This window comes from Leptopilina boulardi, unplaced genomic scaffold (genome assembly GCF_019393585.1).
Source record: "Leptopilina boulardi isolate dan_hultmark-lab unplaced genomic scaffold, ZJU_Lbou_2.1 LbouV2_408, whole genome shotgun sequence".
Classification (NCBI taxonomy): domain Eukaryota; kingdom Metazoa; phylum Arthropoda; class Insecta; order Hymenoptera; family Figitidae; genus Leptopilina; species Leptopilina boulardi.
In genome coordinates this window covers 2,644,863-2,668,355 of record NW_026137983.1, presented here as the reverse complement: position 1 = coordinate 2,668,355, position 23,493 = coordinate 2,644,863, and the positions used below count along the sequence as shown (strand labels likewise).

Genomic DNA, 23,493 nt, shown 5'->3' with positions numbered 1-23,493 from the left:
TTTTCTTATTTTTCAAGCTTTAACACAATTTTTGAAATAATGTCTCTTTTCTTTTTTGTATTTTATTTACTTGTGAAACATCTGCTATCGCTGCGCGCGACGTTCGAAAGTTGTCGCATTCGTTATAGAGCTCATTATACTAGCGTAGTAGAAAGTATTTTGTGTGAAAAGTGAGGGTAATCATCATCTTGATAATCATCATCTTGATCATGATCATTATCGGGATCACGAACATCATGTTCATTATCATTTTGATGATCATCATCATTATCATAATCATTATGATCACCATCATCTTGATTATGATCATCATCATCATTATGATCATTATCATCATTATAATCATTATGATCACCATAAACATGATCATTATCATCATCATTCGTCATTATTCTGATCATCATTATTAAGATTATCATCAACATATTCACCACCATTATGATAAACATCATGATCACTATCATGATTACCATTATGATCATGATGATGATGATGATCGTAATGATGATCCTACTAATGATGACCATGATAATGATCATGATGATGATTATACTAATGATGATGATGATACTGATGATGATCATACTAATGCTGATCATACTAATGATGATAATGATCATGATGATGATCATTATGATGATCTTGATGATGATAATGATGATGATCTTTAAGATGATCATACTAATGATAATGATCATGATGGTGATGATCATGGTCAACGTGGTAATTATCATGATAATTATTGTCATGATGATGATCATAATTATAATGATCAGAATTATGATAATGATGATGATTATGGTCAAGGTGATGATTATCATGACAATAATGATCATGATGATTATCATAAATATGATAATCATGATGAGGATCATGATGATGATCTTGATGATGATCATAATGACGATTATACTGATGATGATAATGATTATACTAATGATGATCATAATAATTATCATGATGATGATTATAATAATATTGATCGTGATGATGATAATAATGATCTTACTAATGATGATCATAATAATGATAATCATAATAATGATCATGATGATGATTATAATAATGATGATCATAATAATGATCATAATGATGAATATATTAATGATGATCATGATGATGATCATAATGATGATGATGATGATGAACATGACGATGATCATACTGTTGATAATCATACTAATGGTGACCATGACGATGATCATACTGATGATCATAATAATGATGATGATGATCATCATCATCAGTATAATCATCTTTAGTATGATCATCATCATTTTCATCTTTAGTATGATCATCATCAGTATGATCATCATCATGATCATCATTAGTATAATCATCATCATTAGTAGGATTATCATAATTACGATCATCATCATGATCATCATTAGTATGAGCATCAGCATGATCATCATCATGATCATCATTAGTATGAGCATCCTCATGATGATCATATTGATGATCATCATCATTATAATCATTAGCATTATGATCATCATCATGACAATCATCATGATAATCATCACCTTGACAATGATCAACATTATTATGATCATCATCAACATCTTGTCACGATCATCATTATCATCATTATGATCATTATCATGACAATAATTATCATGATAATTATCAAGTTGATCATGACCATCATCATCATTAACATGATCATGAATTACGATCATCATTAGTATAATCATCATCATGATAATTATCATGATCATCATTAGTAGTATTTTTATCATTACGATCATAATCATCATGTTCATAATGATGATCTGGATGGTGATCATGATTGGGATCAAGATGTTGATGATGATCATGGAGCCCGTACTCTCAGGTTATGTAGGGATGACCGCTCTTGTTCTGGTCGACCCACTAAAAACCACACCCTTTTTGAGACTTTAACCTTCTTCTGTCGTCCTCCTTCGTCCTCATTACAGTTGTAATGAAGGACTCGACGCTCCTCCAACAGTCCGCGCTCTGCAACATAATAGAAACCATGTTGTCGGGTGTGACTTCAGTGCCCACAGTCGAGAACATGGCTTGCCTGAGTTCACGCCAGTGCCCGCAGAAAAAGAGCGTTTGCTCCGCGTCGTCAGTGTTTATTGCTTCGTCGACACCCGAACCGTTGCAATACACACACCTCGCTTCTGCTTCTATTTTAAATCGATAAAAATACTGTCCGAAACAACCATGACCTGACAACGCTTGTGTAAGGTAGTAGCCAACTTCACCGTGTTTCCTATCTAACCATGTGGCGAGGAGGGGAATCAAGCGGTAGGTCAACCTACCTTTAGACTCCCCATCCCATCCCGTCTATCGCTATGCTCTGAAGTACCCGCCAGATCTTTGTTAAGATGGAAGATCTCCTTCCTTTCCATCGCCAATAAATCCATTGGCGGTAATCCAGCGAGTACCAGAACAGCGCAAGTAGACACCGTTCTGAAGGCTGACACAATTCTCCGTGCCGGGTCTCTCTGGACCGCGAAGAGCCTGTCAGAGATGCTGTGGAACTTTAGGACCGAAGCCTAAACAGGGGCAGCATAAAGCTGCTTTGATTGAACCACAGTCGCCACTAGTCTACGTTTCTTTTCCCTGGGGCCACCGATATTGGGCATCATCCTCGAAAGGTTTCCCATGCATTCGGTGGCTTGGAGTGACGAGATGTTAATATGTTGGCCGAAACTCAAACGTTTGTCCAACGTCACTCCCAGGTACTTCAGTTTTGTCCCCCATGAAACTACAGATCCTCCAATTTCCAACCGCGGGAATCGGAAGTCTCTCCGGTCTGTGACGAGCAGAGCCTCGGTTTTTTCGACAGCCATTTTCAGTGCATGTCGGTCCAACCAAAACACTATTCGTCGCAGACTATCATCGAGTTTTATCTATAAAAGATTTATCTTGTCCGCACAGCACACTAAAAGCACGTCATCCGCGAACCCGGTCAGAAACGTATCTTCCAGTAAGTCCAACCTCAGGAAACTGTTATACATGACGTTCTTTATGGTTGGACCTACTTTCGATCCTTGGGGAGCTCCGCATGTCATCTCTTCTTTGATATGACATGCATCGCTCTCGTACACAACCCATCTATCGCTAAGATAGTCATCTATCATTCGCAACAGATAGGTTGGCACCCCTTTACGTTTCATCGCCTCGATACTAATATCCCATCTCGCGGAATTAAACGTGTTTCGTATGTCTATGGCTACGAGTGCGCAAAATCCCTTCTTCTTCCCTGATTTGACATTATTTGCCTTTTCAACAACCGCTAAAATCGCCTCTACTGTGGACCGGCCCTTTCTAAAGCCAAACTGGTTTTCGGATAAGCTACTTTTGCCTACCAGGATTCTCTGTAGTCTCTCCAGAATCATTCGCTCTAGAAGTTTACCCATCGTATCCAATAAACAACTTGGTCTAAACGATGAGACTTTATCTAGAGGTTTATCCCCCTTCCTAAAAAGGACCAACTTCTGTGCTTTCCAGTCACTGAAAAATCTTCCACACTCCAGACATGTATTAAAGACGTCGAGAAGTAGCTCCGGATACAGAGCGATAACTTCTTTAAGAATCTCGTTGGGTATTCCATCATTACCTGGCGCTTTGCCATTTTTCAACATCTTTGCCACCTTTTTAAGTTCTTCAAGTGTGAAGAGTTCTTCCCACTGTACTACACAGTGAGTATAGTCCTCTCGGGGGCCAGATTCCACATGGGAGAACAAAGCACGTATGATTTTTCGGACCCGAATCGGATTGTCCAGACCGGGGTTTTTTTGCCGCGAAACTAGTTTCTTAGATACTACTCTAAAAGCCAACCCCCATGGGTCATTTTCCGCGTCTCCGATAAGCATTGATTCATATTCATATACGCGCGACTATATCTATATATATATATGCATATCTCTGCCTGCATGTTATGACTCGTCGCAAGCCAGCGATATATATAGATATAGTGCGTACAGACATGGATATGTGAATATAGATATAGCGAGTAGATGCATCACCGAAGGTGACCTCTCGCTACAGAAGGGCTATGCTGAGGAATCGCGTGTGGTTGTTAAACAAGAGCGAAAACTATCTACACTAGTTTTCGCCCCAATTCTTCAAAATTAATTAATTCTTTTTGCTATTGTATTTAAAATTCAGTTATCTATTACTTTAAAATAATAAATCTTACACATTTTTACACTTAAAGCATTTAAAATGCCATTATTCAAAAATATGAATAATGTTCAAAATACAAAATTTTTCTAATTTGAATCCCACGCAATGCTTCAGCTAATTCTTAGGAATTGTTTTTGCAGCTGCACAAAGTATAAAGTCTTATGCGATGTTCTACTTCTCACTTGTATCGAATCGCATAGGCTGACCTTTGACTTGAATATCGAAAGCCTGGTAGGCAATTTCTAGAAATTAAACCTAAGGCATTTGACACTACTACGCACATTACTCAGTATTAGCGAGTGGATTTATGACTCATGTAAGCGTCAGCGAGGAGCAAGCACAGTATTCTAGCGTGGCAATATTGTGAGATGCTTGTAGACATTGTAATAGCGATACTTGTGCTATGCGATACAGGATGCAGGTGTTCATCTAAGCTCTAAGAATTGTTACAGGTCTATGAAAATCTAAAAGTCAAGATGGAGATGGGGTGATCTTTGAACTTATTTACTCCCACTGAGGGTGATTTTCTAGTATAAAAACCCATGCAAATCCATTGTCAATCGTCAGTTGCTCTGGAATCATTCTATAATTCATTTCTTGAAGTAAAATCACCATCGTGAAGCTTGACCCTTCGGTTATTTTGAAAATTTTAAGACTGTAACTCTTGCATCTCAAACAGTATATGTTTACTCGTTGTTCGGTTTTTGAGCAAGTAATCATCATCGCCAGATTTGTAAGCTTGTCATTTATTGAATTTTAAAATAAATCGTCGTATTAGTGTATTCTCAATTTATCGATTATGCAAACGTGACGTGTGTGCATTTCGGAGTTTACGAACTAAAAAACTGTGAAGAAGTCCCAACTGTTCCTTTTAAGGAGCTGTAAAAACTCATAGCGTCGCTGACAAGTGCCAACTTGTTTTATATTCATTTCTGCCCCCTGAACAGAGGTAATTGTAAGTACTATATTTTTAAAAAAACAATGTTCTTTATAACAGCATTTTTACACTAAAACACCATTGTAATATGTTGAGTTCAATTCATTTATATTAATAAATTATACAAAGTTTAAATTAATAAAATTCTTTTTTAATTTCTCATTTACCTAAATTTACCTTTATACGTTTGTGAAAAAACAAATCTTATTCTAGTTAATACCACTCTGCAATTGTTAGACTTTTGTTTTTTTTCGTGTAGTATATTTTTAATTGAATGATTTATGATTTCTACTGTTATAATCATCAAAGATTGTTATCACCTTAACCATGATCATCATCATGATAATCATCATGCTGATCATCATATTTATAATCATTATAATCATGATCATCATCCTTGTGATAACAATTAGAATGATCACCAACCCAATCATCCTCATGATGATCATATTTATGATCATCATCATTATAATCATTAGCATTTTGATCATCATCATCATGATCTTTATCATGATCATCATCATGATCATCATCCTGATCATCATTATAATCATCATTATAATAACAATTAGTATGATCATTCTTACGATCATCATCATGATAATCGTCACCTTGACCATAATGATATAACCTTGACCATGATCATCATTATGATTAGGATCATTATGATCATCAGTATGATCATCATCATTATGATCATAATCATTATAACCATTAGCATTATGAACATCATCATGATCATTATTATCATGATAATTATCACCCTGAACATGATCATCATCATTATGATCATTTTCATTATAATCATCATCAACATAAACATAATCATCATCATTATCATATTTATTATCATCAGCATTATAATCACAATTACTACGATCATCCTTCTGTCTAGCATCCTTATGATCATCATAATTCTGATCATTATCATTAGCATTATGATCATCATCATGATAAAAATTAACATGATAATTATCACCTTGACCATGATCATCATCATGATCATTTTAATTAGTATGATCATCATCATGATCATCCTTAGTATGTTCATCATCATGTTCATCATTAGTATGATCATCGTCATTATGATCATAATCATTATAACCATTAGCATTATGAACATCATCATGACCATTATTATCATGATAATTATCACCCTGAACATGATCATCATCATTATGATAATTTTCATTATAATCATCATCAACATAAACATAATCATCATCATTATCATATTTATTATCATCAGCATTATAATCACAATTACTACGATCATCCTTCTGTCTAGCATCCTTATGATCATCATAATTCTGATCATTATCATTAGCATTATGATCATCATCATGATAAAAATTAACATGATAATTATCACCTTGACCATGATCATCATCATGATCATTATAATTAGTATGATCATCATCATGATCATCATTAGTATGTTCATCATCATGTTCATCATTAGTATGATCATCGTCATGATCATCTTAATTATAATCATCAGTATGATCATCCTCAGTATGATCATCATCATGATCATCATCATCATGATCATCAGTATGATCATCATCTTGTTCATCAATAGTATGTTCATCATCAAGTTCATCATTAATATGATCATCAACAGTATGATCATCGTCATGGTCATCATCAAGTTCATCATTAGTATGATCATCAACAGTATGATCATCGTCATGATCATCATAATTATGATCCTCAGTATGATCATCACCATGATAATCATCATCATGATCATCATTAGTATGATCATCAACATTATGATCATCGTCATGATCATCATAATTACGATTCTTAGTATGATCATCCTCAGTATGATCATCATCATGATCATCATCATCATGATCAACAGAATTATCATAGTCATGATCATCATCTTGATCATCATTAGTATGTTCATCAACAAGTTCATCAATAGTATGATCATCAACAGTATGATCATCGTCATAATCATCATAATTTTGATCATCAGTATGATCATCCTCAGTATGATCATCATCATGATCATAATTATGATGATCATGACAATGATCATACTGTTGATGATCATACTAATGATGACCATGATGATGAACATACTAATGATGATCAAGATGATGATCATGATGATGCTGATCATGATGATGATCATACTGAGGATGATCATACTGAGGATGATCATACTAAGGATGATCATACTGAGGATGATCATACTGATGATCATAATTTTGATGATCATGACGATGATAATACTGTTGATCATGACTATGATCATACTGTTGATGATCATACTAATGATGAACTTGATGATGAACATACTAATGAAGAAAGATGATGATTATACTGATGACATTGATGATGATGATCATGATGATGATCATACTGAAGATGATTATACTGATGATCATAATTATGATGATCATGCCGATGATCATACTGTTGATGATCATACTAATGATGAACTTGATGATGAACATACTAATGATAATCAAGATAATGATCATGATGATGATGATTATGATGATCATCATACTGAGGATGATCATACTGAGGATGATCATACTGATGATCATGACTATGATCATACTGTTGATGATCATACTAATGATGAACTTGTTGGATATTTAGAAATTACAACGATACTTTCACAAACACTTACACAGATACTTACACAAAATTGTACCTACACTAACAAGTTTAAGTTTATAACTACGGTATATACCTGAAGGACCAAAAAGGTTCAGTTCCAAAATAACTACAGTCGAGTGTAGTTGATTTTTGTCGCATTCTCCAGTTTAAAAATATTTTACTTTTCACACATAAAAATAATTAAAAATAAAGATTAAAGACATTATTTTATTCATTGCCTCACGTGTATTTTAACATAATTTTATTTTGAAATTATACAGTATTTAAAGGAATATTAATGTGTGTTATTTACTTGTGTTTATCACAGTGATTCCCAATTCCTTTCCCCTGAGAAATATTATTTCTGATATTTTCTAACAGGTTATGGGCCCAGAGTGTAGTGAAAGATAATAACAATAATTAATTGAATAACATAAGGAATTATTGACAGTTTTTTTTGTGTGATTAAAATTAACAATTAAAGTGACGCAGTTTTTATTTTGACAGAATTGTGAAGTTATTAAAGTGAATAATTATGGCAGAAGGTTCAGGATACCGGTTCGCGATCGCAAAGCTCAATGGTGAAAATTATAATGTGTGGTGTTATAAAATGGAGCTTATGATGATTGACGACAATCTATGGGAAGTGATAGAAGAAGAAAAACCACCTGATACAGATGCCACAAAATTAGCTGCGTGGAAAAAGAAAGACGACAAGGCACGTGCAAGAATAGGACTTCTTGTTGAAGATGATCAATTGTTGCACATCAGGAATGCCAAATCAGCGAAGGACTCGTGGAATTCACTCAAAGAATATCACCAAAAGTCGACTTTATCAAGTAAAGTTCTCTTATTAAAAAGAATATGTCGTTCAGTTTTGATTGAAGGAGGTGATATGGAAGCTCATATAAATAGTTTTTCCAATAATATCAGTCAATTATCAGCCCTTGGACAAGATTTGCCTGATAATTTGATAGCAGCACTGCTATTAGGAAGTCTTCCAGAATCTTACGATACTCTTGTAACGGCATTAGAGAGTAGGCCCGAAGAAGATATTACAAGCCAATTCATTAAAAGCAAACTAATCGATGAGTATAAACGGCGTAAAGGGGCAAAAGATGTAAGAGAAAATCTTCAGAACAGTGAGTCAGCTATGAAGTCCACATACAATAAAGATAAAGGTCAAAAGCAATTTAAGGGTAATTGTTTTTTCTGTAAAAAACCTGGACATTCGAAACAAGAATGTTTTAAGTATAAAGCATGGAAAGAAAAACAGCAAAAGGCCAATAAAGTTTCCGAAGATAAAGAAGAGAAAACTGAAGATTACTGTCATATAACCAGGGAGGAATCACATATGGAAATGACAAAAGCAGCAATTGAAGGAGAAAGTTGGGTTGTAGACTCTGGAGCAACAAGCCATATGGTACGCAATAAAGATTTTTTCAAAAAATTAGATACTAGCAAAAAAGGACTCGTTCGTCTTGCGGATGAACAGGCTGCTAATATAAAAGGGATAGGATCAGGCATCATAAAGTGGAGTTCAAAAGAAGGAAATTGTTTTGAAATGGAAATACGTGATGTTCTCTATGTACCTACCTTTAGTTCTAATTTATTGTCAGTAAAAAAATTGGCAAAGGATGGCTACAAAATACAGTTTCAAGAGGATTATTGTCATATCATAAAGGACGGTAAGATCCATCTTGTAGCCAGATTGTCTCCAGATTTGTATGAAGTTCAAAAGTGCGATCAAACAAAAGTGATAGAAGTGTTCGGGTCGAGTAAAGTGGCAATAAAAGAACATTATCATGAAGATTGTCAACATGCCTGGCACCGAAGATTTGGACACCGAGACCCAGCAGCAATAAAGTTATTAGCAGAAAAGGAACTAGCCTCAGGTATACAATTCAAGGATTGTGGTGCAAAAATAGTGTGTGAATGTTGTATTAAAGGGAAAATGGCACGTAAACCGTTTCCAAAAGAATCTCTACAGAAGACAAAAGCAATACTGGATCTCATTCACACAGATGTTTGTGGCCCTATGCAAACAGAAACCCCAGGTAAAAAAAGGTATATTTTAACCATTATTGATGATTTTTCTCGATTTTCTAAAGTTTATTTAATGAAAAATAAAAATGAAGTTGGAATTTTTATTAAAGAATTCATTCAATTAATGAAAACACAACATGATAAAAAGCCAAAAATTATAAGATCAGATCGAGGAAGGGAGTACATTAATAATGATTTGCAATCTTTCTTAAAAGATGAAGGTATTCGCATGCAATACACAGCACCTTATTCACCCCAGCAGAATGGTGTTGCCGAAAAAAAAAACAGATCTCTTTTTGAAATGTCTCGATGCATGCTTATAGATGCTGATTTAGATAAAAAATACTGGGGAGAAGCAACAATCACGGCCAACTACTTGCAAAATAGATTGCCCACAAAAGTTAAAGAAAAAACACCATATGAGTTATGGTACGGAAAGAAACCAAATATTGGACACTTACATGTTTTTGGATGTGCAGCATACGCTCTCATTCACAAAGAGCAAAGAAGAAAATTAGATGATAAAGGAGAAAAATTGATTTTCGTTGGTTATTCAGAAGAGTCTAAAGCCTTTCGACTACTCGATACAAGAACAAACAAAATCAAGATTAGCAGAGACGTTATTTTTCTTGATAAATTTCACAAGAATGAGATAACAAACGGAACAAGTGTTATCGAGATACCTCTCAAAAACAATGAAGATCAACAAAATCAAGAAAATGAAGATACATCCACGGAAGAAGAAATCAGCACGGAAGATAGTGATTCAACAAATGATACGGACAGTGATTATAGTGCGGAATTAATAGAAGAAACTCAAGAAAACCAAATTAGGCGCTCTGATCGTTCTAATAAAGGAGTACCCCCGGAACGTTATATGGCCACCTCTAAAATGGTCATTGAAGGAAGAGAGCCGAGAACAATACAGGAAGCATTGTCAAGTTCAAACAAAGAAGAATGGAAGAAAGCAATGGACGAGGAAATAAAATCATTAAGGGAGAACGATACCTGGGACATCATCTCAAGACCTACCCAAGGAAATATTGTTACATGTAAATGGATCTTTAAAATTAAAAGAAATGCAGAAGGTAATATAGAGAGATATAAAGCTAGGCTCGTCGCTCGAGGATTTTCTCAAAAATTTGGTACCGATTATGATGAGGTTTTTGCACCTGTTGTTCGACAAGCAACTCTTAGGCTCTTCTTGACAATAGCAGGTGTGAAGGATATGATCATAAAACATTTCGACGCCAAAACAGCTTTCTTGAACGGATCATTGCAGGAGACAATTTTTATGCAACAACCGGAAGGTTACGTCATTCCCGGCAAAGAAGATAATGTCTGCAAGCTCAAGAAAGGAATCTACGGGTTAAAACAAGCGGCTAAGGTATGGAATGATAAATTAAACAAATTATTAAAAGACAACGGTTTTGTACAAAGTAAAATTGATCCTTGTTTATATTCAAAAGGTCACAATGATGACAAAATTTACGTAATTATTTATGTCGATGATTTTTTAATTGCATCAAATGATATGAATAAAATTAATCAAGTGGCTAAATTTTTAAATAAAGAATTTAATTTAGCAGATTTGGGAATTTTAAAACATTACTTAGGATTAGAAATCAGAAGAGACAAAAATGGTTTCTATTGTATTAAGCAAACAAAATACATAGAAAAATTAATTGAAAGGTTTGGTTTTCAAGATGCCAAAATTTCGCAAATACCACTGGATTTAGGATATCTGGAAATCAGGACTGATGAAAATAAAATGCTCGAATGCGAAAAATATCAACAAGCCATTGGGGCATTATTATATTTGGCTGTAAATTCAAGACCGGATATAGCAGCAAGTGTAACCATCTTAAGTCAGCACAACAAACACCCTGTAACTGCAGACTGGACGGAGGTAAAGAGAGTGTTCCGCTACCTGAAGGGGACAAAAGACTACGAACTCATATTAGGTGAAAAGGACAATAAAACCGGACTTATTGGCTTTGCTGATGCAAATTGGGCTGAGGACAGAGCTGATAGAAAATCAAATAGTGGTTATTTATTTAAATTCAACGGATCTTCAATAAGTTGGTGTTGTCGTAAACAAACATGCGTAGCTCTTTCATCAACAGAAGCGGAATATATCGCCCTAGCAGAAGCTTCTCAAGAAATGATATGGTTAAAAAATCTACTGGAAGATTTTTTCAACGAAACTCAAGAAAAAGCAGTCATCTATGAAGATAACCAAAGTTGTCTCAAACTTATTTCAAATAGAAAATTCAGTAATAGAACAAAACATATTGCAACAAAATTTCATTTTTTAAAGGATTTAAAAGATAAAAATATTGTAGATTTTAAATATTGTCCTACGGAACAAATGCAAGCAGATATGTTAACAAAAGCATTAGGTAGAGTAAAGTTAAAATATCTTTCAGAAATGTGTGGATTAATTGATTGCAAAAATTAAAGTAATTATCGTTGAGGAAGGGTGTTGGATATTTAGAAATTACAACGATACTTTCACAAACACTTACACAGATACTTACACAAAATTGTACCTACACTAACAAGTTTAAGTTTATAACTACGGTATATACCTGAAGGACCAAAAAGGTTCAGTTCCAAAATAACTACAGTCGAGTGTAGTTGATTTTTGTCGCATTCTCCAGTTTAAAAATATTTTACTTTTCACACATAAAAATAATTAAAAATAAAGATTAAAGACATTATTTTATTCATTGCCTCACGTGTATTTTAACATAATTTTATTTTGAAATTATACAGTATTTAAAGGAATATTAATGTGTGTTATTTACTTGTGTTTATCACAGTGATTCCCAATTCCTTTCCCCTGAGAAATATTATTTCTGATATTTTCTAACAGAACTTGATGATGAACATACTAATGATGATTAAGATGATGATCATGATGATGCTGATCATGATGATGATCATACTGAGGATGATCATACTGAGGATGATCATACTAAGGATGATCATACTGAGGATGATCATACTGATGATCATAATTTTGATGATCATGACGATGATAATACTGTTGATCATGACTATGATCATACTGTTGATGATCATACTAATGATGAACTTGATGATGAACATACTAATGATGATCAAGATAATGATCATACTGATGATCATGAGGATAATAATACTGAGGATGATCATACTGATGATCATAATTATGATGATCATGACGATGATCATAATATTGATGATCATGACGATGATCATAATATTGATGATCATACTAATGATGAAAAAGATGATGATTATACTGATGACATTGATGATGATGATCATGATGATGATCATACTGAAGATGATTATACTGATGATCATAATTATGATGATCATGCCGATGATCATACTGTTGATGATCATACTAATGATGAACTTGATGATGAACATACTAATGATAATCAAGATAATGATCATGATGATGATGATTATAATGATCATCATACTGAGGATGATCATACTGAGGATGATCATACTGATGATCATGACTATGATCATACTGTTGATGATCATACTAATGATGAACTTGATGATGAACATACTAATGATGATCAAGATGATGATCATGATGATGCTGATCATGATGATGATCATACTGAGGATGATCATACTGAGGATGATCATACTGATGATCATAATTTTGATGATCATGACGATGATAATACTGTTGATCATGACTATGATTATACTGTTGATGATCATACTAATGATGAACTTGATGATGAACATACTAATGATGATCAAGATAATGATCATACTGATGATCATGAGGATGATAATACTGAGGATGATCATACTGATGATCATAATTATGATGATCATACTAATGATGAACTTGATGATGAACATACTAATGATAATCAAGATAATGATCATGATGATGATGATTATGATGATCATCATACTGAGGATGATCATACTGAGGATGATCATACTGATGATCATGACTATGATCATACTGTTGATGATCATACTAATGATGAACTTGATGATGAACATACAAATGATGATCAAGATAATGATCATACTGATGATCATGAGGATGATAATACTGAGGATGATCATACTGATGATCATAATTATGATGATCATGACGATGATAATTCTGTTGATCATGATGATGATGATCATGATGATGATCATACTAAGGATGATCATACTGATGATCATAATGTTGATGATCATGACGATGATCATAATGTTGATGATCATACTAATGATGAACTTGATGATGAACATACTAATGATAAACAAGATGATGATCATACTGAGGATGATCATACTGATGATGAACTTGATGATGAATATACTAATGATAAACAAGATGATGATTATACTGATGATCTTGATGTTGATCATACTGAGGATGATCGTAATGATGATCATAATTATGATGATCATGACGATGATAATACAGTTGATCATAATGATGATGATCATGATGATGATCATACTGAGGATGATCATACTGATGATCATAATTATGATGATTATGATGATGATCATAATGTTGATGATCATCAGTATGATCATCCTCAGTATGATCATCATCATGATCATCATCATCATGATCATCATCATCATGATCATCATCATCATGATCAACAGTATTATGATCGTCATGATCATCATAATTATGATCATCAGTATGATCATAATGATGATCATAATTATGATGATCATGACGATGATAATACTGTTGATCATGATGATGATGATCATGACGATGATAATACTGTTGATCATGATGATGATGATCATACTGATGATCATCAACATTATGATCATCCTCAGTATGATCATCATCATCATGATCGACAGTATGATCATCATCATGATAATCATTATGCTCATCATCATATTTATAATCATAATCGTCATCATTGTGGTTATCATTAGTATGATTATCATCATGATCATCATCATGACCATCATCAGTATGATCATTAATATGATTATCATAATTATGATCATCATCAACATATTCATCACTATGGTCATTATCATTATGATAGTGATCATCATCATTATGATTATCATCATATTTATGATAACTTAATAAAAGCATAACAGAACAAAGCGGCCGTGTTTTTAAAGGCTCTTGAAAATTTGTTTGGGATTTAAAATATTGCTCTTTTGTGGTGTGTTATGTGCTGAATATGGACTTTGTTGTGTTACTGTTGTTTTTAATTAAATATTTCAATAATCGTTACAATGTTCTTTAGCATACTAAATATATGTATTATACTGATGATTTGCAAATTTATGTACACTCTAGTCTTGATAAGTTGGATAAAAATTTAGCACTCATTATGATCATTAGCATTATGATCATCATCATTATAATCACAATTAGTACGATCATCCTTCTGATCAGCATCATTATGATCATCATAATTCTTATCTTTATCATTAGCATTATGATCATTATCATGATAATTATAACCTTTACCATGATCATCACCATCATGATTATTATCATTAGTATGATCATCATCATGATCATATTGAAGCATTCATAAGCTGAGTTCAAACGTTTGGCCGATAAACTGTAAACATAAATGATTAGGGAAGTATCACCCACATTCCATTATCTCTAATACAAAAGAAACAATAGTATTGTTAAAATTTAAAGGGACTTTTTATTCTTAATTTATATTATTCAATATAATGAAACACGTGCTAACTATATCATCAAATAAGATTGCTAACGTGTAGTAAAATTTTTTTGCTTTTCCAAATTCTATATATATCTATATTCTTTTCTTTTATTTTTAAATTATTTGTCGCTTTTCAAACTAAATTAGAGGAATCTTTCCAATAATTATTTAGTTTTTTAGCTTTTGTTATTAACTTTTCAAAATTCTTTTACTTGTTTAAACAATTGATTGTTTATCGTTTCAAAGAATTTTGATGCTAAAGAAAATAATAATAATAATGAATAAAAGAATTAGTTATTTTTATTTAAGTAATGTAAATAAACAATTAATCTGACAATATAGTTTTTCTTTGTTTATAAAAACGATTGTGAGTCTTTCCTCATTAATTCTCTCAATTCTGAATAGAATAAAATTTACTTTTAGTTGAACTTAGTAATTATAAATAAATAAAAATAAATACAATCACACCTTGATTTTGTGATAATCTCACTATTAAAATCGATTTGCAATTATTGGTTATGTAGTTTATGAAATCATTTTAAAACTGTTCAGATAAAAGAGACAGAAACACGCATTTACTTGGCTTATATAGTTGCGTCCCTACCCTTAATTTTCTGGGGTAAGTAAAATTCAAAATGTGCGAGTGTGTGAGTAAGGAATTTCAAATTGATTGAGCGAAAATCCGCGAGTTTCCCTCACTACTTTACGCAGGGTGCTTCTCCCATGTATTTCTTACCGCCAATTTCTCCCTCTATTTAGATTTTTCGCGGCGTCTATTTTCGGATAGCCAATTACATTTAAATTATTTTCTAAGAACAGAGATATTTTTCTCTCTCTAATTCCGTTTCTAACGTTCGCCAAGAACAATGCCATTGTCTACCTGTCAATCATTTTTCTCTAACTGATTTTCATTTTCTAAAATCTTTAAATTATCAAAAATTAATAATTTTAAAATTATTAAACTTTTACCATTAATTTTTAAATAATTTTTACTTTAATATAACATATGATTTTATTCAATTATTATTAATTTCAGCAATTTTTTAAAATAATTTTTATTATTTCACTTTCTAAATAATTTAAAGAAAAAAATATGAAATAAATTTATTCTTTAAATAATAATCTATAAAAATTCTTATTTATAAAAAAAACTTTAAATTTAAATTAAATTAATAATTCTCTTAATTCGTATTTATATCTACCTTCTGTTTCTATTATTTTTCTGTTTATGTTTTCATTGTGTTATCTATAGATATCTTTTCTCTCTTTCTATTATTTTTAGAAATTCAATTTATCTAGTTTTAATTTCATTTCTTTGTATAATTTTATTTTTAATGTTTATAATTTATAATTTTCAAATAATTTATAATTATTTTATAATAAAATTTTTGACTGTTGAAATACCATTTCAATATGATGATCATGATGGTTATCATGATGGTGATTAAGAAGTTGATAATGACCTTAATAATGATGATCAGAATAATGATGATCATGATGATGATGATCCTAATAATGATGATGATGATCATACTAATAATGATCATGATCATCATCAGTATGATTATCATCATGAAAATCATCATGATAAACATCCTGATCATCACGACCATCATTAGTATGATAATCATCATGATCATCATTAGTATGATCATCATCATTAGTATGATCATCATCATTAGTATGATCATCATCATGATCATTTTTATTATGATCATCAACAACATCTTGATCACTATCATGATCATCATCAATAAGATCATCACCATGGTCATCATCAGTTAGATCATCACCATGATCATTATAATGATCATCATTAGTTTGATCAGCATCATTATGATCATCAGTATGATATATCAAGATCATCATTAGTATGATTATCAAAAGTATGATCATCGTCAAGATCATCATCATTATGGGGTGCAGTTCCGAATAGCACATACCTCTGATTTCGATAAAACTTGGTATCCCTACGTAATTTGGTGCGCTGATTACGAAAATCATAGTGAAAATTGGCGGAAATTTAATTATCATGGTAAAAACCATAAAAAACACCATAAAATCATGGTTTTTTTCGATTATCTCGTAAAAAACAAAAAACTTCGAAAAAAGTTTTAGACGAAAGTTGTAGATCTCTAAAAAACACACATTTCATGTTTTATGCATTTTTTACCAAAAGTCATTATTTTTCGAGAAAAACGCAAAATAGTAAACACGGCCTTCGGCCGCGTAAGGTACTGCTCGCTTCTCTTTTTAAGAAATCTTGGCGAGAGGGGGTGGATGTGTCCGAAAGTAATTTGCAGAAATTATCATATTCACCATTACTCAGGATCCAACGAATTCCGCAAAATACTTTCGGCCATATCCACCCCCTCTCGCCAAGGTTTTTTTAAAAAGAAAAGCGAGCAGTACCTTACGCGGCCGAAGGCCGTGTTTACTATTTTGCGTTTACCGCTGCTGTAGACTCCACCCCACAATTTCTGCAAATTACTTTCGGACACATCCACCCCCTCTCGCCAAGATTTCTTAAAAAGAGAAGCGAGCAGTACCTTACGCGGCCGAAGGCCGTGTTTACTATTTTGCGTTTTTCTCGAAAAATAATGACTTTTGGTAAAAAATGCATAAAACATGAAATGTGTGTTTTTTAGAGATCTACAACTTTCGTCTAAAACTTTTTTCGAAGTTTTTTGTTTTTTACGAGATAATCGAAAAAAACCATGATTTTATGGTGTTTTTTATGCTTTTTACCATGATAATTAAATTTCCGCCAATTTTCACTATGATTTTGGTAATCAGCGCACCAAATTACGTAGGGATACTAAGTTTTATTGAAATCGGAGGTATGTGCTATTCGGAACTATATCCTCATTATGATCATCAGTATAAACATCATCATGATCATCATTAGTATGACCATCATCAGTATGATCATCATAATAATCATCATCATCATTATTATGATCATCAAAATTATGATCATCGTTATATTTATCTTCATCATCATCAAATGATGTATTTGGATCAAATACTTTTTATTTGATCCAAATAAATTAATACTAACTTTTGTTAACTTACCTTTGTTGATGTCATACACAAATAAATAAAAAGTTTTGAATGTAATATATTTAATTGCAAAATTGCCTGGTATTCAGAAAAGTATTCTGGAATTGATATAATTAAAATTTTTAATTCAAATTGAAAATCTTAAATTTTTACATTTCGTGGTTATTTTTTTGTATCTTCCGTGGATATTGTTAAAACATAACAATTTCCATATCTCTGTGTCAATGATAAGCTGATTTGATTTCTGCTTCACATTTGAGACACAACAGGGAGAAAGGCACTCAAAATAAAAGGAAAGTGTGATTTAATTAATAAACACTCGCGAATAAAAACATTTCTTTAATTATCCTGAAATTAGTATTTGTTTTAATCAAATAATAATCAATCCTTGTACAAACAACTGCTTGGTCGCGTTAATCTGTCACCTCGTTTTCACTACGTCCGACATCTTTAAAGTTATATCGTATACAGTATTCTGCGCATGCTTGCGTTCAACTCGAATAAACTTTTATTTGAGTTAAATATATTATTTATTTGCCACAAATGTACCTTTTTAAAAAGTACTAATAAAATTGTTTATTTGTAAGAAACATATACGACAATTTCAAACAAACATTTATTTATTTAATTTAAATAAAATATTTATTTGAAATAAATAAAAATGATTTAAATATACGTTTTTATTCAAAACTAATAAATTTTTTCTCTGGGTGTAAGGAAGGCCACAAGTAAAAACTCCCACTTTTCTATCGCTACTTCCAACATTTTAGTAGCATAAGGGAAGGTCTAATACGTATGTATTATAATGAAAAAAATAATGCAAAGAACTCAAGATTCACACGTAAAAAAGATTTGATGGCCCTGAAAAGGGCCGATTGTTTTAGAGAGGATGTGGGTAGAAATTTAAGCTTTCTTTTCGGTCTTCTTGGGCAAAAGAACAGCCTGGATGTTGGGAAGAACACCACCCTGAGCGATGGTGACTCCAGAAAGAAGTTTGTTCAATTCCTCGTCATTCCTGATGGCAAGTTGGAGATGACGGGGGATGATTCTGGTCTTCTTGTTATCACGAGCGGCATTTCCTGCCAATTCCAAAACTTCGGCAGCCAAGTATTCCATTACTGCTGCGAGGTAGACTGGAGCTCCAGCACCAACTCGCTCAGCGTAGTTTCCCTTGCGCAAGAGACGATGGATACGACCAACTGGGAATTGAAGTCCAGCTCTGTTGGAACGAGTCTTTGACTTTCCCTTGACTTTGCCTCCTTTTCCACGTCCGGACATTTTTTCGATTTAGTTTAGTAGCAACGTAAGGAACAACTCAAAGGTTGGATGACTAATACAAAAATTTCAGTAAAATCGACTATTTATGCACTTCCATTAGGGTCCCCCACCACTATTCCCCTACCTCAATACTGTGACTGGTAGACGTTTACAGCGAGTGCACGAACCAATCACAATGTAGCATAGCCACTGCGACAGAACATAAAAGGAACCCGGTTTGTGGGCCGAGCATCAATTCACTCCGTATTCTCATTGAGTTTACACGTGTTTGTCTCTGAAAATCCAAAATGCCTCCTAAAGCAAGTGGAAAAGCTGTGAAAAAAGCCGGCAAGGCTCAAAAAAATATCACCAAGACTGATAAGAAAAAGAAGCGCAAGAGGAAGGAAAGCTATGCCATCTACATCTACAAAGTGTTGAAACAAGTCCATCCCGACACTGGAGTCTCCAGCAAGGCCATGAGCATCATGAACAGCTTCGTCAACGACATCTTTGAACGTATCGCTGCCGAATCTTCCCGCCTGGCCCACTACAACAAGAGGTCAACCATCACCTCCCGGGAAATTCAAACCGCTGTCAGGCTTCTCCTTCCTGGTGAACTCGCCAAGCACGCCGTCTCTGAAGGCACCAAGGCTGTCACCAAGTACACCAGCTCCAAGTAAATCTAAATCTTGATCTCTCCGAAAACAATCGGCCCTTTTCAGGGCCAACAAATTTTTTTACGAAGGAATTAATTTTTTCTTTAACATTTTTAAGCCAATATTAGTTTATTTTTACCACCATTATATTTTAAATTTCTCTCGATGAAAAGCTATTATTGTTGTAAGGAAATAAAGTGTATAGGTTTCGAGAAAGCAACACCCTTTTTTATGTTGCAGGTCAAAAATATTCTCATGTATTTTATAACAACCATATATACGTGTTATTCTGGAGTAGCCTGCTTTGGGAAAACCCAAAAGAAGGATTAAAAAAAAGTATTTCATATCCGATATTTGATGTTTTGTGTTATTAGTATTTGACTTTCGTTGATTTAGTGAGTCTTTTTTATATCTGGTCAACATGTGTTTAGTGTCCAATGGAAAAAGTTTCTATAGCGTTTCAAATGGTATTTTTTATGTTCTTTAAAAGCTTTATATTTCAGAGGGAAGAAAAGGTTGGGATTGTATTTTCTTTTTGCTATTTTACTTCATTTATAATAATTCTGAGTATAGTGATTATGTTATTGAGATACTCGAAAAGGAATTTGCGAAGAAGGAAATATTTTCACAGAAAATTAAAAGGCATTAAAATAAGCTGCAACGCTTATTATTTTAATTCAATTTTGCTTATTTTAATACCAAAATGGATTAAAATAAGCAAAATTGGATTAAAATAATAAGCGTTGCAGCTTATTTTAATGCCTTTTAATTTTCTGTGTTATATTAACCATCCTTTTTACGAGTAGCTGGATATTTTCATTGAGCGAGGTAGTGAATATACTGTGTATGATATACTATATGATACAATATACTATACGACAGTATATACTGTCGAAACATGATCTTGAATAATACATTTCTTTAAAAAAAATTTTAAACACCCGTTTTTTGTTTTAAGGCCTCCTAGAAAACAATCCGCAATACTATAATTGACGGATGTGAAATAATAGTATACTTTATGTAAAATAAAAAAAACTTTCTTTTTTACATTTACCTTTTCAATTTTATCAAATAGTTTTTTACCTTCACAGATCAAATTTAATTTAACTCGCCTGGGGATTTTCTTCTAATAAAATCAATTATCAACATAAGACTATCTTTTTGCTTTAAAAACATGTTTTAAACAAAAGAATTCCAAAGTTAAAAAATTTGGTGGCCCTGAAAAGGGCCGATTGTTTTGTAAGATGACAGGAAAATTTAACCGCCGAAACCATAAAGGGTGCGGCCTTGACGTTTCAAAGCATAGACGACGTCCATGGCAGTGACGGTCTTCCTCTTGGCGTGCTCGGTGTAAGTGACGGCGTCACGGATCACGTTCTCAAGGAACACTTTGAGAACACCACGAGTTTCCTCGTAGATCAATCCGGAGATACGTTTCACTCCACCACGACGAGCCAAACGACGGATGGCTGGCTTGGTGATACCTTGGATGTTATCACGCAAAACTTTGCGATGCCGCTTTGCTCCTCCTTTTCCCAAACCTTTACCTCCCTTTCCGCGACCAGTCATTTTTGCAGATAATAAAGTTCGTACGTCAAACTCGAACGAAGAACAAACTGAGAATGCTTTTCCAAGTTTCAAGTTTCAAGTTTTTATTGAGATCAAAAATTTGTACAGCAAGTATTACACATTTGTACTTATACTAATGTTTTCTAGTCGTGGTTCCTATCTATGCGATTTATCCACATATACATATATTTTTATTTATTTTACTTAGTGTATGTTTAGTCATGAAAATATTGTTTTGTAATACAGGAAAATTTTCTTAAAAAACCTGCTTGGTCTGATAAATTTCTAAGAATTAACAATAATAAAGGATTATGAACAGTTACATTCTACTATGTACAATATTTACATCTTACAATCTAAGGTGCAATAGGGAATTGCAGTAGGTGGTTTGGTAGTCTATGTTTTATTTTAAATGGAGCTTCCTTATATTTTATGTTACATATATCTTTAAGTATTTCTAATTTATCAAAATTATCATAAAAGTCTTTTGTCGCTTTGTATATAAATTTTTTAATACTGAGTATTTCAGACTGTTTATGTAATCTAGATATTTTTGTTCCTCTTTTGGCACAGAGTATCATACGCAAACATTTATTTTGCAATATTTGCAGTCTTTGGATATAAGTTTTAAAAGTACCACCCCAAATGGGAGCTGCATATAACATTGTAGGTCTTATTATCATTTTATAGATTGTTTTCTTGTTTTTTGTATTCATTTTGCTTTTACAACATAGAAGTGGATACAATTGACCTATTATTTGGAATGTTTTTTGCCTTACTTCTGTAATATGATTTCTAAATTTGAGTTTGTTATCAAGAATCATACCTAGATATTTTACTTTTTCTTTTAAAGGAACATTTTCATTGTATAAAGTGAGTTTTGGTACATGTTTATCTTTAAGTTTGTGAGAGAAAATTATAAATTCAGTTTTATCAACATTGATTTTCAGCTTCCATTTTAGGTAGTACTTTTCTATAATTAGAATATATTGCTGTAAGTTTTTGGCAATTTGTTTTTTACGCCATGACGAAGTGTACAATGCTGTATCGTCAGCAAATATAGCTTTCTTTACTTTATCACTTAAAGGTAAATCATTTATGAAATATAAAAATAAAATAGGTCCTAGAACTGACCCTTGTGGGACCCCTGCCACAGCATTTTTATCACAAGAGGTTTTCCCATTTATGTCAACAATAAATTTTCTATTTTCTAAATAACTGGCTATAATTTTTAACAAATATATATCTATATCTAAATCTTCTAATTTACTAATAAGGCCTTTGTGCCACACAGTATCGAATGCCTTTTCCATGTCTAGGAACAAGGCTCCAACGCTTTTGTTTAAATTAAAGTTTGTGGTTATAAAGTCTGTCAGTCGTGCTAGTTGTTGTACAGTATTATGTTTTGCCCTAAAGCCAAATTGCTCAGGAATTATCTGTTTATATATAGTTTCATGTTCTTTAAGTCTATTTAGTATGATACTTT

The 23,493-nt window shown here is 32.7% G+C and overlaps 6 protein-coding genes across 6 annotated transcripts in view; 1 reads left to right on the top strand and 5 right to left on the bottom strand.

Moving 5' to 3' along the window:
- Positions 1–681: 681 nt before the first annotated feature.
- On the bottom strand, positions 682–2,040 carry LOC127289426 (histidine-rich glycoprotein-like). The gene is made up of 3 exons (XM_051317359.1): positions 1,884–2,040; positions 1,368–1,565; positions 682–884 (listed from the first exon to the last, which is right to left on the bottom strand). Exons 1-3 carry the CDS (start codon positions 2,038–2,040, stop codon positions 682–684), a joined length of 558 nt encoding a protein of 185 aa, XP_051173316.1.
- Positions 2,041–5,422: 3,382 nt separating this feature from the next.
- Positions 5,423–6,494, bottom strand: LOC127289425 (protein PFC0760c-like). The gene is made up of 4 exons (XM_051317358.1): positions 6,474–6,494; positions 6,207–6,411; positions 5,733–6,080; positions 5,423–5,604 (listed from the first exon to the last, which is right to left on the bottom strand). Exons 1-4 carry the CDS (start codon positions 6,492–6,494, stop codon positions 5,423–5,425), a joined length of 756 nt encoding a protein of 251 aa, XP_051173315.1.
- A 7,617-nt stretch (positions 6,495–14,111) lies between these two features.
- LOC127289424 (urease accessory protein UreE-like) lies at positions 14,112–14,870 on the bottom strand. The gene is made up of 2 exons (XM_051317357.1): positions 14,622–14,870; positions 14,112–14,162 (listed from the first exon to the last, which is right to left on the bottom strand). The coding sequence occupies exons 1-2, from the start codon at positions 14,868–14,870 to the stop codon at positions 14,112–14,114; spliced, it is 300 nt and encodes a 99-aa protein (XP_051173314.1).
- A 4,506-nt stretch (positions 14,871–19,376) lies between these two features.
- Positions 19,377–19,844, bottom strand: LOC127289435 (histone H2A). Its single transcript, XM_051317368.1, has one exon. The coding sequence runs from the start codon at positions 19,801–19,803 to the stop codon at positions 19,429–19,431; it is 375 nt and encodes a 124-aa protein (XP_051173325.1). The 5' UTR covers positions 19,804–19,844; the 3' UTR covers positions 19,377–19,428.
- A 169-nt stretch (positions 19,845–20,013) lies between these two features.
- LOC127289439 (histone H2B) lies at positions 20,014–20,514 on the top strand. Its single transcript, XM_051317371.1, has one exon. The coding sequence runs from the start codon at positions 20,091–20,093 to the stop codon at positions 20,460–20,462; it is 372 nt and encodes a 123-aa protein (XP_051173328.1). The 5' UTR covers positions 20,014–20,090; the 3' UTR covers positions 20,463–20,514.
- Positions 20,515–21,646: 1,132 nt separating this feature from the next.
- LOC127289440 (uncharacterized) overlaps positions 21,647–23,493 on the bottom strand; it is a 57,703-nt gene continuing 55,856 nt past the window's right edge. The window contains exon 5 of the mRNA XM_051317373.1: positions 21,647–22,023. Coding sequence (XP_051173330.1) covers positions 21,696–22,023 — 328 coding nt within the window. The 3' untranslated portion in view covers positions 21,647–21,695. The remainder of the gene's footprint in view (positions 22,024–23,493) is intronic.

Coding starts and splice junctions, on each gene's coding strand:
- LOC127289426 (XM_051317359.1), bottom strand. CDS start 2,040: ATGTTCTCGACTGTGGGCACTGAAGTCACACCCGACAACATGGTTTCT. Junction 1,566..1,883: donor AAAGTCTCAAAAAGGGTGTG/GTTTTTAGTGGG, acceptor GATCGTGACAAG/ATGTTGATGATGATCATAAT. Junction 885..1,367: donor TGATGATCATGATGATGATC/GTAATTATGATA, acceptor ATCATCATCAAG/ATCATCATCATGATCCTCAT.
- LOC127289425 (XM_051317358.1), bottom strand. CDS start 6,494: ATGATGATGATCATGGTCAAG. Junction 6,081..6,206: donor TGATGTTCATAATGCTAATG/GTTATAATGATT, acceptor ATCATGGTCAAG/GTGATAATTATCATGTTAAT. Junction 5,605..5,732: donor TAATGATGATCATGGTCAAG/GTTATATCATTA, acceptor ATCATGATAAAG/ATCATGATGATGATGATCAA.
- LOC127289424 (XM_051317357.1), bottom strand. CDS start 14,870: ATGCTTTTATTAAGTTATCATAAATATGATGATAATCATAATGATGAT. Junction 14,163..14,621: donor ATCATGATGATGATCATACT/GTCGATCATGAT, acceptor GATCATCCTCAG/TATGATCAACATCAAGATCA.
- LOC127289435 (XM_051317368.1), bottom strand. CDS start 19,803: ATGTCCGGACGTGGAAAAGGAGGCAAAGTCAAGGGAAAGTCAAAGACT.
- LOC127289439 (XM_051317371.1), top strand. CDS start 20,091: ATGCCTCCTAAAGCAAGTGGAAAAGCTGTGAAAAAAGCCGGCAAGGCT.